The 15876-nt window shown below is 36.3% G+C and overlaps 1 protein-coding gene across 7 annotated transcripts; it reads left to right on the forward strand.

Annotated features, from left to right (window-relative positions):
- Positions 1 to 902: 902 nt before the first annotated feature.
- LOC113284607 (sodium/hydrogen exchanger 7-like) lies at positions 903 to 14978 on the forward strand. Of its 7 annotated transcripts, none has more exons than XM_026534107.1 (25): positions 903 to 1226; positions 1462 to 1693; positions 2449 to 2499; positions 2882 to 2973; positions 3916 to 3993; positions 4072 to 4229; positions 4424 to 4525; positions 4600 to 4717; positions 4939 to 4991; positions 5088 to 5153; positions 5934 to 5978; positions 6921 to 6976; positions 8140 to 8324; positions 8814 to 8861; positions 8985 to 9092; positions 9245 to 9476; positions 10234 to 10536; positions 10627 to 10724; positions 10908 to 11039; positions 11134 to 11352; positions 11449 to 11655; positions 11859 to 12123; positions 12874 to 12915; positions 13357 to 13586; positions 14141 to 14978. In XM_026534107.1, the coding sequence occupies exons 2-25, from the start codon at positions 1483 to 1485 to the stop codon at positions 14471 to 14473; spliced, it is 3432 nt and encodes a 1143-aa protein (XP_026389892.1). In that variant the 5' UTR covers positions 903 to 1226; positions 1462 to 1482; the 3' UTR covers positions 14474 to 14978. The 7 variants fall into 7 exon arrangements, 6 of the variants coding, with proteins under 6 accessions (XP_026389892.1, XP_026389894.1, XP_026389895.1 ...); XM_026534109.1 differs by having other exon boundaries at positions 14144 to 14978; XR_003328272.1 differs by lacking the exons at positions 13357 to 13586; positions 14141 to 14978 and adding an exon at positions 12562 to 12660 and having other exon boundaries at positions 12807 to 12915.
- The last annotated feature ends 898 nt before the right edge of the window (positions 14979 to 15876 follow it).

Genomic DNA, 15876 nt, shown 5'->3' on the forward strand with positions numbered 1-15876 from the left:
AAACTGGTGTGAAATAATGAAAGACATAGATACTAGGTATGCAATGTTGGTTTGCATCGGTTGCATGACCCCTCCACACATTGTTATAATAAAGTAGTATTCAGTAAGCGGTATAAGTTTTGCATCACCAGACGTTTTGAGAAGGTTTTACTTCAGAGGAGAGTAATTTTGCAGGATCTATGTTGGACTTAACATATTCGACCATTTCTTTAGTCAATGTTTTATCCTATAAGGGTAATTTCTTGCCAAAATTTTAATGAGGCATGTGAATCCAATGCTATCCGCAATATGAAATGTTATACTCTTTTTCCTTTATCCAGGATATGGTCCCTTTAGGTGTTTCCCGGACAAGGTTTTTAAGGAGGCAACATATACATGCCCGATTTAGTTTCTAGATTGTTTGTAATAGTACTCTTTTTCCCTATTAATTTTTCCTGAGAAAGCTATTGATGAGACAACCAATTTAGAAAAGCCACAAAAAAAAAATGCTAGAATAGACGTTCAAAAAAATTAACCAACATCTTGTTTTCAAATAACCAGAATAAGGAGCAATATTAAGTGATTAGTTTTACATCGCATCAAGAGGAGTGATTATCTTTGCTGATCGTGGTTTCTCTTAATTTTAACCAAAAAAAACACCTATTAATCATTTGAACGCCTCGAAGACATCCTTGTCCAATTATTTTGTTTAGTTATTATTTTATTTATTTATTTACTTATTCTGATTTTTTGATCTTAAAGAATTTGGAGTTGACGAGCTTCGGATTTAGGTTATTGGTATCATCTTAGACACCCAAATACTACCATTGTACTAGCCCTTATCCACTACCTAGATGGGAATAACCTAGTTAGGGAAACAAAATGACTGACTGGCCTCCATGACACCTCTCCCTTTGCTAATCTGAAGCTGTTTCAGAAGTTTTCACTTGCACACACTGTTTTAGTGAAGCAAATGAATGATCTCGCACGATGGATCTCCTCCACCTCCTCCCCTCTTTCTTGTGTCGATGTCTGAGTCTCTGACCTCTGTTTCGATCTCTCTTTAGTTTATTATTTTTCTTTCGTCTGTCCAGATTTTAGACAAAATCTGATGTATGAAACGTGATTAAAAAAATCAGGAGGGTTTACAATTTACCTGTCAAAGATGGATTAAAAAATTGCATTTGAATTTTGTTCGTATTGAGGTTTAATGTGGCGACCAAGTGTTCATCATCTTCAACAAAACTGTGAGCATCTTTTGTTATTTTATCATTACTTCAAATCTACTTCATTTGTTAATCAATTTATGTCTTTTTATTTGTTGAAATGTATCAATCAATTTTTTCTTTTTTTTTTTTGGATTTCCACTGATTTGTTCTTCTGATCCTTAAATTACTTATTTTAATTTAAGGTTTCTGAATACTTCACTTATTGTTTTGGACTTTCATTTCTACTGCATTTCTGATTGATTTCGATTTCTAGGGTTTTGATTGAAGTGTGAAAATGTGGGGTGGTATTATGGGAGATGGACCGGAGATTCCATTTGATGTGACGAAAGTTGTTCAGGTAGAAGAAGAATTTGAACCAACAAGTGCAATTGTGTTCTTTGGATTATGTATGGTTTTGGGAATTGGTTCAAGACATGCTCTTCGTGGTACTAGAGTGCCTTATACTGTTGCGCTGCTTGTCATTGGTGTTGGACTTGGATCTTTAGGTGAAATTCTTCTTCTTCTTACTCATCTTTTTTAATTGGATGTTTAGATTCTTAAACTAAATTTAGGTTTTGTAAATTTGGTTATGTGGACCTCATTAACTTTTTCAAATCTGCTTTTGCTTTTTCAGTTAAACTTTTCTACTGAATTTTGTTTTTTGTTTTTGTATTTTACTTTAGTTGTTTGACGAAATAACTGATAAAGTTGCAATGATTTAAGTGGAATTAGCTTAGTTTCGTTGTTTTACCCCTTAGTGCACTGCTTTTTTCTCTATTCTTTTTTAGTTTAGTTTAGTTGTTTAGGTGATTCACATGCTGAATTTTGTTAGTTGGGAGGATGATCTTCACACCATAGATCGTTGTTTGAAAACGACTGTTATGCTGGCCTTTGTTGTAACTGGTATTGCGGCTTTAGGAGATAAAATTTAGAAATGGAAGCAATCTAACCGGCTATTTACAACTGTTTAGCGACCACCTATGTGCTTTTGTCCGTTCATGAGGAAGAAAATGGCTGTTAAAATGAATTTTGTGGCAGTAATGGTGGAAACTGATTTCGATGTAGATCGTCTATATGAAACAGTCTGTCATCATGATAACTTTCAATCAATCTCATTTACAGTTAGTTTAGAAGTTGTATTTTTCAAATTCTATTTTAAGTTGTTCATTTAAGACTGTTAGATTGTAACTTTGCCTTCAGTTGCACGTGTTATGATATTTACAACTTACGCTGAATTTCCAAGTACTCATGTTATGTGCAGAATTTGGTACAGATCATCGACTTGGAAAACTTGGGGCGGGTATTCGCCTATGTAAGTTTTACCTAATCTGTGATCTTTGGCATGATGTTTGTTACTGAACATTAACTTGTGGTCAAGTCTAATGTCATCTCATATGAGGTGGCTTACTCCATCTTAGTATGGTTGGATAGTACGATTATATATCTCTATATAGTATCTTTGTTAGTAGAGTTGATTTCAACGAAATATCAGACCTTCTGCGATTATAATGGTCCATTTTTTGAGTTTCCATATTTTGCGGAGCGATACTTGTCAGCATTCTCTTGTTCGTTTTCTCATGTACCCGAGACATTGAACTGTTATTAAGGATATAGCATCACAATGCAATGAAATATTTGGTTTACATTTTCACTAAAAAATTTCTAGTGAGGTTAAATATGGCTTTTGAAAACAGGGGCAAGTATCAATCCGGATCTTCTCTTGGCTATTTTTCTTCCTGCTCTTCTTTTCGAGAGCGCCTTTTTGATGGAAGTACACCAAATCAAGGTTTGGCTTTTAAGTTTTTTCACAATTTAAGGACTTGATCTTTGTTATTTTTGTAGTGTTTTGTGTTATTAGGAATCAAAACCTGCATTTCACTATTCCAGATCAAATTTCATGCTTTTATGTTCTCCCAATGTATGCCATTCAAGTAAGCTGCATTTTTTTTGTGAATTGTAAAGAGGATCACCAAACCATTTTTGATTTCATGACCTCAACTTAGAAAGCTTGTCATATATGGACCAGTAACTGAATGACTAAAAGTACTTGACATGAGAAGGACAGAAGAAAAGGCAAATATGAAATTTCTAAACTTCTTTACAGAAATAGAAACTCTTGTTTGATATTTTCACTTTATGTAGGGTTTCAAGATTGATGTTGTCATGAATGTTAGATATAAAAATGGTTAGGTCAGAAACATGTGATGCAGCACAATTACAAAAGTTGCATAGAAATTACAATAAACTGAGAAGATTTAAGATGAGAATCAACAGTGGAAGAAAGGTTGGGCAGTGGAGGAACCTAAAAAATTGAGGTGAAAGAATCACATGAACAAGAAAATCTGAAGAGGGGTAATTTTTTTTATTTGTAAGATCCCTCATAATTGACTCAAAAGTTATGAAGCACAATCCACACTTATAACAATATCAAGGATTTACTCACAGCTAAAAAACACAGTATCTGCACAAGGCCTGTTAAAGTATACCTGGTTCAGTTTCATAGCTTGAGGCCGAAGTTGTTACAAACTCTTATATCACGCCAACCCAAGCTTTGTTTTGTTGTGTTTTGAATTCACGAGTGCTCTTTTCCTCCATGAATCCCACATAATAGCTGAAACATTAGATTAGGCAGACTTCCTTCCCTTACCGTTGATCATAATAGTTATTACATGATTCACATCCTTAGCGCTGACTTTTTCCTCTTACACTACTATTTAATCCCCTTCAGAGATGCATTGGTCAAATGCTTATTCTCGCTGGCCCTGGTGTTCTGATTTCGACCTTCTGTCTTGGAAGTGCAATGAAGGTAATTAAACTTTTGACTTTGTTTTCAAAGAAAGAACAATTTGCCGGTCTAATAGATCTTCTCAATAAACATCTGTAGCTTGCTTTTCCATACAACTGGACTTGGAAAACATCCTTGTTGCTAGCAGGGCTTCTTAGTGCTACTGATCCTGTTGCTGTCGTGGCTTTGTTGAAAGAGCTGGGTGCAAGCAAAAAATTGAGTACAATAATTGAAGGAGAATCATTGATGAATGATGGGTATTCATCTGACCCTTATAGTTGTCAGAAGTTCCACATTTTTTTTAGCCGATTAGTGTAATATGTGCTCTTTCTTTGGCTGCATGCTCATGAAATGCTTTGATTGCTTTTATCTATACGGTACATTTGGATGTCATAAGTATTTTTGAATTATAATGTTGGCTGTAAGAAAAAGTCCCTGTTTCCTTTTGCAGTACGGCGATCGTGGTTTATCAATTGTTCTACCGTATGGTCCAGGGAGAGAGCTTCAGTTTTGGAGATATAGTCAAATTTCTATCACAAGTTTCACTTGGAGCGTATGTGTTCTATCACCTTCATGATTAATTGTGTGTAATTGGAATGTTGGTTATGAGGCTCCTCCTTTTTCCAGTGTAGCTATTGGTCTTGCTTTTGGAGTGGCGTCTGTGTTGTGGCTGGGGTTCATTTTCAATGACACAATCATAGAGATTTCACTGACTCTAGCAGTGAGCTATCTTGCTTACTTCACTGTAAGATTCTCGTCAGTATCATTTTGCAGTTTAAATCTATTTCAGCATAAACTCTCTTTATGTTCCTTTAAAGCAATTCCGTGTGTTTTGGTCTTCACAGAAGGCCCATTACCAATTTTAGGCTATAATGTTTTTTGGGGGGTTTGCAAACCTATGTAAGTGTTACATTAATTTCTGTGGTTATGTTGTTATAACATGGATTGTGTTTTTTTTTATGCTAGGCTCAAGATGGCGCTGGCGTGTCAGGTGTTTTGACAGTGATGACTTTGGGGATGTAAGTTGAATATGCCACTGAAGTCACAATTTCAGATAATCAATTGTATTAATCAAACTTTGTAGAAATCTTCTTATGGAGTTAAAATCTTGACAGGTTTTATTCTGCAGTTGCTAGGACTGCTTTTAAGGGTGAAAGCCAACATAGCTTGCATCATTTTTGGTACGCTTCTTGTATTTTGTAAACCTATAAGGTATTGTTTCAACTGTTTAGAGCCTCTTACCAATTTAGTTTTAATGATATTGTTGCATATTGAAGAAAAACAGTTTTTACAAGTACACGGATTAATGTAAAACTAACTTTTGGAACCATATAACAATGAATTGTTTGGACTCTTGCCTTTTAAAATGTAACCTTTTTTAATCGAACCTAGAACTTTTACCTCGATTTGTCAAGAGACAAAAAAGCCTGCAACATATATAGGATACGCTGTTTGTTAGAACTCTATTAGAGTGACTCGGGAAAAGCCCATACGTGTCTTGACATTAACTTGCAGCTTCCACTTGTTTTTGAATTGTATTATCTGAGTTTATCAAATCTATCCCCAAAAAGAGTTCGGAAAGGAAATCTGTATTTGTAAAAGCAGTGAGTCTCTCATTGCTGATACTGCAGTGGGTCACAAAGGTTGCGTCCATTGAGAAATTTTGCTGAGCATGATATTTGTAGAAGTTGTAATTTTTGATGCCATTTGTTAACAAATATATTCATACCAATATTTGCTGCGTCGAACCAGATGTACACAAATTGGAACAGTAAGATACGTTCATGTGCACTGCAATGCTGCGAAGTCTCTGCATTCTGTTTCTTTGAAAGCATAATTTCCACATGAGTTGATTATTATATTACCTGTTAAGCTTGTATGCAACGAATGTATTTACTTTTCTATCTGGTTTCAGCGAAATGGATGAACTTTTAAATCTTTGAAAGTGTTTTTTTTTTCAGGGAAATGATTTCGTACATTGCTAACACCCTCATTTTCATCTTAAGGTGCGAATTTGTTCATGTATTTCAGTTCTTGTGATCATGTCCCTAAGTGGTGAATGTATCTGCATGACACTAGCATATAATTACCTTTTCTTATAATTGCGCTCCCATGATTTTATCTTTGAGTAAAGTAAGACGCTCTTTCATATGCCAATTGTCCCAAACTCGTTGCTGCTATTGTATCATTTATGGAAAACCATGTAGGTATGAGGATGTGTTGCCATTATCTCCATGTTAGGTATGAGGATGTGTTGCCATTATCTCCATGTTACTAATGAAGAATCATGTGCTATCACCTTTATTCCACTTTGGCTTTAAGGTGGGGGATTGTCATATTTTCTTGGTATTTTATCTCTTTTTATTTATCTTATGTGAGTCCAAAATTCTTCCACTTTAGCTTTAGGATGGTTGAACAGGGAGCTAAGTTTGTTTGTATCTATTCATCAAATTTTTGATTCTAACCCTTCTGGTGTTACTGTTGATCCAAATAGTCCTGTGAATCAACATCAAGTAATTAACACCTAATTTTATTGTGGGTTTCACGATGCTTTGATTTCGAACTATTTCATTACTTTGTCCTGTTGAACCAATGAGCTAGCGACACCTTTATAAGCAGAAAGGCTAAGTGGCACTTGTTTTCTTCAGATGGTCACATGATCTCTAACATAATATGTATTTATATATCCATTGTTGTAGGCTGACAGTTAGAAATATATAGAAGATTATCATTATCAGAATATTAATTGCAGCAGCAAATAATTGTGCAGTCAAATTTAAGGAGTATATTTTAATATGTTAGACCATGTTCTTGCATTTATTATTTGTTGACTAATAGCTTGGAGCTCGTTTGATAAAAGACACCTACTGTAATGCTTAGTTGTAGTGCGAACTTCTTTTTCCTAGTTAATTATTAACTATGCTTATCTGCACTTCCTTGTGTTGCAGTGGGGTGGTTATAGCTGAATCAGTTCTACACAGTGAGAATTATTTCTTTAAGCATGGTAAAGCACCATCAACCTCTTTACACAGTTTCTACATGATTCTATTTTTTACTTTCTAGGTTTGAGTAGGTTTGGCAAAACTTATTTTGTTCTGTACATTATTATGCAATTTTTCTGAGAAGCTTGCCAGTTTGGAAAAACTTGACGAACTTTGTTCTCTATAATGTCCAAGAAAAGAAACAGAGAAAAGCTTAGGTCAAAAATATTGAAATTGTGCGTCGGCAATAATGCAGTTTATAACTAGCAACATGGTCTAAAACTTCCAAACATTTCATAATGCTCAGAGCGTACATTTATAATGTTTGCATGTCTATATCAATTTCAACTTTCAAGGAAAAACCTGACTAAGCAATCTTGATCAGTCTGTCTAATTATTTTGTTACTGAGTGACGAATGCCAAGATGTGTAGTGATTTCCTCATGTGCCATAACAGATTGTAACTCCTTGGCTTGATACTGTTGGAAGGAAGTATAGCTATTTTGACATTGGTTAAATGTGTTCGGCAAGGAGTGACAAACATTTGTAACTTTCGTGACTCCTAGACCTGTTGTTATGGCAGTGCCTTTTCTTTAAGTGATTTGAACTATATCTTGCCTCTGAATGAAGCATCCAATTCACATAAGTTGCAATAGTCTAATGCTGTCCATCCTCAAATTGCTTTAAGTGTTCGCTTTCATTCTTCAACACTCATATTGAAGTCTCATGAGTGACTAATCACAGGAGAGACACTAAGTTTGCTTTTGTCTGATCATTGTTGGCCACTAAGGTCTCCATGGTCAAACAAAGTCTCCAAGTAACTTTGTCTAACTTTGAGTAAGTAGTGATACATGGCATTTCTTTCCCAGTAGGTTTTTGTTATCAGTGTTAGATATTCAAGAAGCAATGCTTTTGAGAAATTCTTGATGTGGGTGCGTGGGTCCGATCATAGTGTGACATGTGTCCTATGTGGTTACTCATTTAAACATAATCTGTCATAGATACTTTTATCACATGCCGTTTTTTTTTAATTAAATTTCAGGTCTACTGTACAGCAGATTGTGTTTCTAATGACTATATAATTTGACAAATGTGAAATGTTACACTATGTCATGCTCTCACAGAACATGGACCCACATCAAAATTTACTCAGTGTATTGTCATGCTGATTGTTTTGTTTGTTTCAGAAACGTCATGGGGCTACCTCATTCTTCTCTATGTCTTCGTTCAAGTGTCCCGCGTTATAGTTGTTGGGACCTTGTATCCATTTCTGCGTTATTTTGGATATGGTCTCGAATGGAAAGAGGCAACTATTCTTGTTTGGTCAGGCTTAAGAGGTGCCGTGGCATTGTCATTGTCACTGTCAGTGAAGGCAAGTTATTGTCATACTTGTTGGTAACTTTCTGTAATTTCGTTAATATTTCTCTCATAAGTTGTGTGAAGTACAGATACCCAATAATTGTGGAACAACACCAACTGAGCCTTATTGCAGGTTCTACATGTCCTATCAAACAAAACTTTAGATACCTATCAGTGGGAAAAACGTTTTTGTTAAAACCCAACTTTCGAAAACAAATTCGGCAAAATAATAGGTATTGAGAATAAAGTGCTTACATACCAAGTCTAACTGCAGAAATTGAGAAAATAGAAGAGAACAGGGAGCATTCCTCTATGTAATTAGTACATCCTGTATTCTGGTTCTTTGCCACTGTATCTTTTTGTTTTTATATTTCCTGTTACACACGTTGTTAAACTCAAAATTGCCACCTCAGTTTACAGTACGTGTTTTCTAATTTTTCGAACAGTTTCTGATTGTTACACACCAATTCACATTTTAGATTCTGTTTCTTTATGGTTTCAGCGTGCGAGCGACAGTTCGGCCTTTCTAAATCGAGAAACAGGAGCTCTGGTATATCATTTCAGTACACGTTTTTTATTTATTTTATGGCCCACCTTTTTCCTTCTGTAACGAATGACTGGATGCTTATAAGTACTCCTTCCTTATAGTAACTAGAACATTTTATTTTTACAGTTTTTATTCTTCACGGGTGGGATTGTTTTCTTGACACTCATTGTGAATGGATCAACAACACAGTTTGTTTTACATTTTCTGGGTATGGATAAGCTATCAGCTGCAAAGGTGATATTACTTTTAGTTCTTTCTTTATTTCCAGGAAATGTAGAATTGTTGATTAATTAATGACATTTGGCCATTGGCATTGTAGATTTGTGGCTTCTCTTATCTGTTCCTCATCTGATTTTAATTTTTCAACTATCTATTTGTGATATCAGAGACGCATATTAGACTATACAAGGTATGAAATGATGAACAAGGCACATGAAGCATTTAGTGATCTTGGAGATGATGAAGAACTAGGACCTGCTGAATGGTCCACAGTGAAAAAGCATCTTGCTTGCTTGAATAACCTGGAAGAAGACCAGGTGCACCCTCACTCTGTATCCAGACATGAGAGTAGCATCCATGCTATGAATTTAACAGACACGCGAGTTCGCCTCTTAAATGGTTAGTGCATAGTTTGGCTCTCTCATTTTCATTATCCTGTCTTCACTCTGAAACCTCAAGTATAGCGTTCTTTTCACCATGAATTCCATAAATTTTCTTTCTAAGTAGTATGATTGATTATCTGAAACTCCAGAAGTAAAATACTTTTACTATCCAGATCTCCTAATGCTCATTGTACATTTGATTAAGTACTGACTCGAATCTGATTGACGAATAAGCTATTTAAAAGTCAGAATTTAAGGAATCATTATCAGTCTTGCTGGGCTTTGTCCATCCCTTTCTCATTTCTTACTATTTTTTATCTTGATTAAGAACATAGTGACCATACTAATATATGTAATAATTGTCAGAGTAAGGTTATACGATGGGCTTCCAAGTTCTCCTAGGGAGACTACATCATGTGAAACCAGCCATGGCTATTGAAACTACTCACAGCTGGCAATATGCCTCATGCTTCTCGAATCGGTTAACACTATTGGCATCTTTAGTTCATTAGTTGATAACTCAAAAATCGATGGCAATCTCATATTCGATTTCACGAAATCTCCTCTTTGTGTTCCATTTCAATCCCTCTCTATTCAGTGTTTCTGAAATTTACTAATTAAAATCTTGTTCCATATATCTTCTCGCTTCACATTTCAAATCCTGGATATCTGTATTCTATGTCACAGGAGGTCTCTGTCTATATTAAACTATTACTACTTCCTTGATGCAATTTATAAATAAAGCTATTTAAGAATAACATTTATGGAGCCAGGAGTCCAAGCTGCTTATTGGGGGATGCTAGATGAGGGAAGGATAGCCCAGAATACTGCAACCATTTTGATCGAATCAGTTGATGAGGCAATTGATTTAGTCAGTGATGATTCTCTGTGTGACTGGAAAGGCCTAAAATCTCATGTTCATTTTCCAAGTTACTATAGATTGCTCCAGATGAGCATCTGTCCACGGAAGCTGGTGACTTATTTCACAGTGGAGCGATTAGAATTTGCATGTTACATATGCGCTGCATTCCTCCGTGCTCATAGGATTGCAAGAAGGCAACTTCATGAATTTATTGGTAACCTATTTTATCCTTAAATTTTGCAATGTAGTCTGGATTTTACCTTAAGTGAGTGCTTTCTTTTAATTCTGACCTCCCTTTTTTTAGGTGAAAGTGAGATTGCTTCTCTTGTAATTAATGAAAGTGAATCTGAAGGAGAGGAAGCAAGATGTTTTCTGGAAGAGGTCCGCGTTACTTTCCCTCAGGTTCGTAATTTATAGTACTCTGAATTGAATTGGCATTCTGATTTCTATCTAGACTGACTTTTTATAACGAATCCTTAAGTGTGCTTCAGTAGTTCATTTCTATCATGATGTTTTAGTTTTCAAACCCTTGCTGGTAGTTGGTTGGTTTAATGCTTGGTTCTTAATGTTTAGAACTTCTCATAGGTTTTGCATGTTGTGAAAACAAGACAAGTTACATATGCGGTACTAAAACATTTGAGCGAGTATGTCCAAAATCTCGAAAAAGTTGGGATATTAGAAGAGAAAGAGATGATTCATCTTCACGATTCGGTGCAGGTGAGTTGAGAGGGTTTCAGTTGTACGGCTACGAATATACACCCTTCTTCATTCCAATTCATACTCAAAATTTTGATATTATTCTGCTTGCCAGACTGACTTAAAGAAAGTTCTGAGGAACCCTCCTTTAGCAAAGATGCCAAAGATAAGTGATATGTTAAGAGTTCACCCTTTGTTGAGAGCACTACCTTCTATTGCACGTGTGCATATTGAAGAATCTACGAAAGAAGTAACAAAATTGCGTGGAGTAACACTCTGTAAAGAGGGAACCAAACCAAATGGAATATGGCTTATTTCAAATGGAATTGTGAAGGTAAATGAATTTCAACTTATTATGATTTGACTTCTCTTGGATTTTGCTAGTAACCATGTCAACTTTGACTAAAGAATAAAAATCTTTATTCTGCAGTGGGGCAGTAAGAATTTCAGAAACAAGCATTCTTTGCATCCGTCATTCTCACATGGAAGTACTTTAGGTCTTTATGAAGTACTAATTGGAAAGCCCTACATCTGCGACTTGATCACAGATTCTGTTGTACACTGTTTCTTTGTTGAAAGTGATAAGATACTTTCGTTGCTCCGATCAGATCCTGCTGTGGAAGGTATCCTGTGGAAGGTAACTCATGATAGAGAATATAAAGGATTAATGTGCACAATCTGTAGGGCTGCAGATAAACTCACACTAACCATATTATAAGGTGTTCAATCTGTTGACAAGAGATAGTGCTTAATTTGAACCAACCATTTGTACAAGGATTTGCCAGTTGATAGAGATGGGAAAACATATGGAAGTTCTTATTATTTTTCTTACTTTTGCAGGAAAGTGCCGTAGCCATTGCAAAAATCCTTCTTCCCCAAATATTTGAGAAAATGGCTATGCAAGAATTGAGATCCATTGTTGCGGAACGGTCGGAAATGAACATATTCTTAAGGGGAGAAATTATAGAAATACCCCCTCATTCCATTGGATTTTTATTTGAAGGATTTGTAAGAATCCAAACCAACCCAGAGGAATTGGTTGCATCTCCAGGAGTGTTGTTACCCTCATATGGAGATTTAAGCTTTCTCAATTTGGAAACATCAGGTAAGCAAATATCTCGTCCAAAAATATATGCTTATGTTTTTGTTGGAGCATTAGTAGTTCTGTGAAGCCACCCTCATAGGAACCTAATTTACATCTAATAGCTGAAACACGAACCTTAACCGCACGTCATTTTTATATATGACCAGAGTAACTCATCCATACAATTTAGTGTATCCTGTGGACCAAGATTCATGAAATGCATCATATACTGACAATAATAACGTCATTTACACTGCATACTTCGGAAGATAAAACAAGCTTGATAATGCTGTAAATGAGCTCAGTTGTTATACAATGATGAAATTCACCTCATCTGGAGTAACACACAGTATCATTGATGCTATGAATGGCATGAGTTCTGAGACCTGACCCTGGTTTTGCTTAGGGGTTGGCTTGCTTAAGAGTTTTGTAAACAGCTTTTTGCTTGTTGCACCCCAGGTTGAATGTAATGAATGAGACAATTTTAGAAGCTCGAACCCGACATCTGCTTGTTCGATGACCAGAAACTAAAATGATCTTCAACTCCTGATGATAAGGGTAAAAATAGAACTGTTTTTTTTCTATGCAATGTTCTTATACCCAACATTAGATCACTTGGACTGAGAAACAATTCTTCATCTAGTTTCAAATTAAGTCAACAAGTTGTATACTCAGAATTCTAAACAAAATATACATTTGCATAGAGAGTTTGCACAAGACATGGTATGTACTGGGTTTAATGCAAGTGTGTCGTGCTCGTGCATGCAATAGTGACTAGAGAGCTAAAGATGGAGTTGGAAGTCATCGGATCAGGTAAGTATTAAGCTACACAGCTGTACATGTTAAAATCTAATCGAGAAAAGTATCGCTGAGTAAATTATTACTTAAATAGCAATCTGGTATACAATACTTAAGCGACTGTACATGTTAAAATCTAATCGAGAAAAGTATCGCTGAGTAAATTATTACTTAAATAGCAATCTGGTATACAATAATTAAGCGACTGTTCTGAGTCACCTGTTACAGAATTAAGTGGAACATGCAATTTCTCATAATGTCAATCGACTTTATTTTGCATTCCTCTCACACATCTGGTTCATTACTCAGTTTAAAATGAAACATTAAAACCACTTTTGGGCATATGTATGTAGTCTGCCTATTTCTTCATGGTAAAACCATTCACTCGACTTTACTTGGTATGCACATCCTTTGTGACGCTAGAATAGTGATATATGGATATTGGGTTGAATGCAGGTGCCAAGGCTGCAAGTTTCTGTCATCAAGGGACCTCGTATGAGGTTGACTCAAGAGCTAGGATAATTATATTTGACATGGCAGCTGTTGAGGCTGACACACAACTACAAAGAAGAACATCTTCGCGTATCTCTGCTGCAGCTGAACCATCTAGAGGCCTAAATAGAGAGCATGGTGGCCTAATGAGTTGGCCTGAGCACATGTACAAAAGCCAACATAGTCAACATGAGGTAACCTATAACACCTATAGTTAATGTAGATGATCGTCTCTTGTGGTTGTATTTTTTGTTACTAAACGCAGTTTATTCTTACAAGTTCACTCAGTCAAGTGTATATAGTGGTTTTAAGGGGCCCTCTATGGCAAAGATCCAAGGTGGTACAGTGGGTGATATTGAAATTCTCACCTAAAAGTAATCCTGTCCTTGAGACAACGAACTCCATTTCCATTGATTTGTACAATGGTGCAATGGTATCTCAGTCCTCCATGATTTTGAATCACCAAATGAGGGGATTAGTTTACAGGCTTGATTGAGTTATTTTCTGGCGAGCATGGTCCGCGGGGACGAGAATATACACACACAGACACGCACACACACAGAGACAAGTACTACCCCAAACTCCACCCACTCCAAAATACCCAGCCTTGGATCATCTCTATATGGCCGCAGAAGCCACTGTAAAAGTTGATCCACGTCTTTGCTAATTAATTCTTTGCAATTGTAGCTCAGTTTAGCCCTCTATCCTTTTGTACTAACTGTTTCTTATCTCATCTCATCTGAATCAGAAGCTAGGTAGCAGCTATAGAAATTCTAAAAGTTTCAAGGTTTCTAGAAGTTTTAAGACTTCTCAGAGGAAGGAACAGCATAGCCAATCATATCCAAGGGTTCCATCAGGGAAAAAAGAGAGGTCACTTGTGGCTGTTCAATCAGAAGGATCTAACAATGTGAGAAAGACTAGCTTTAAAGTAAAAGATTTCGCAAGACCGGATGACATTCCCCTCAGCAGAAACAGAAATGAGAGTGGAAGAGATGATAACTCAAGTGAGGACTCCGGCAAAGAAGAGGAACTCATTGTAAGAATTGATTCCCCAAGTAGTCTTTCATTTCAACATCCTTGAGTCGCTCGACTGTTTCTTTGATCATTTTCATGTAGATGGTTAAGATACGTCGCAGTGTTGGTAAGTTCGTTGTGTGTGCGGTGAGCTGTTGTTGGATAAGAAATAAAACAAAGAAAACTTAAAAGCCTTTTTTTTCCTAGAGAACTTTTAAGAGACTTTCTTTTAGGGAAGGTGAAGTGTAAATTTTTATTGTTACTGTAGTATATGTATGTGAGTGAGAGTGAGGGTTCTGTTGATTATCGGAAGGGTATTCTAGGAAGGCTGAACTAGAAAGGGAGTGCCCCTTATCTACAGGGTGGACATAGTAAAACCCTCAGCAGCCTTGTAGCTTTTGTACATGTGGTAGAAGAGGCATAATGTAGAATTTGGTATTACTGGCTTCTTCTGTGATCACATTTCCGGTACAAGTTGTTTCAAGGTTGTACGCGACCAATGTAAGGAATTTGACTTTCGAATATTTTCCTGATTCGGGGTTATGAAAAAAGGTCCACGTCCCGTGCTTAAATACAGAGTCTCTTATTATAATCATGTTCTTGTCAACCTGGGTTACACGGACGGTCCATTTCTTGAGCCGTGTCAGTGTCCAACCAACTCGCATCGGACACGGGACGCGTGTGGGACGCTGACACGACGCGTGTCCGACGCACCAATTTGCGCTTCCTGCAAGCGTATGGTTTGGACATACCGACGACGCGTGTCCGACGTTTTTTTTTTTTCATTTTCATTTAAACTTCTTCCTAATTGTTATTATTATTAACCAAATAAAGAAAGACAAACATTTAGATCAATAATTTAGGTCTTTATTAAGATTTTATAATTGGAAATGACATCACTATGCTATTCTAAGAATGCATTTTAATTGTGCCATGTGTTTAATAGTGACTGATTGTTTGACTTTCGCAGTGTATAAACAAACGATATCTTCTTTTCTTTTGAAATTATACACATATAACATCATTTTCTAATTTTTAGGATCGAAATACTTGACTTTGCTGTATAAATACATGATAATATATAAATAAAATATGTATATACGTGTCCGCGTCCTAGTTTTTTGAGAATTTTATAGTGTCCGCGTTCGCATCGTGTCTATGTCCGTGCAACCCAGTTGTCAACAAAAATACTTTTACAACTTTTTAAAAAGGCTCCCAGTTAGCAATCCCAACCAAGTACTGTAGTCTTAAAACTTTTTCCAGCACCGCCCACCCCCTACCCCTACCCATAAGTCGCCACCACAACCACCAGCAACATAGTCGTCGTAACTGACGCCACCACCGCATCTTGAACTGTCTCTCATGAATCTTCAAAAACTATATCATTAACCGCCCATCATTGGTCTATCATTAACCGCCCACCATGAGTCTTCGGAATGTTACTCGGTGGAGTAAATTGTTTAGTTTTGG

The sequence above is a fragment of the Papaver somniferum genome, chromosome 5 (assembly GCF_003573695.1).
Source record: "Papaver somniferum cultivar HN1 chromosome 5, ASM357369v1, whole genome shotgun sequence".
Classification (NCBI taxonomy): Eukaryota; Viridiplantae; Streptophyta; class Magnoliopsida; order Ranunculales; family Papaveraceae; genus Papaver; species Papaver somniferum.

Excerpts from the sequence above, each read along its gene's own strand:
- LOC113284607 (XM_026534107.1), top strand. The coding sequence starts at position 1,483 with ATGTGGGGTGGTATTATGGGAGATGGACCGGAGATTCCATTTGATGTG. Across the intron at positions 10,725-10,907 it reads TCCGCGTTACTTTCCCTCAG|GTTTTGCATGTTGTGAAAAC; the intron begins GTTCGTAATTTA and ends AACTTCTCATAG. Across the intron at positions 12,916-13,356 it reads GTTGGAAGTCATCGGATCAG|GTGCCAAGGCTGCAAGTTTC; the intron begins GTAAGTATTAAG and ends GGTTGAATGCAG.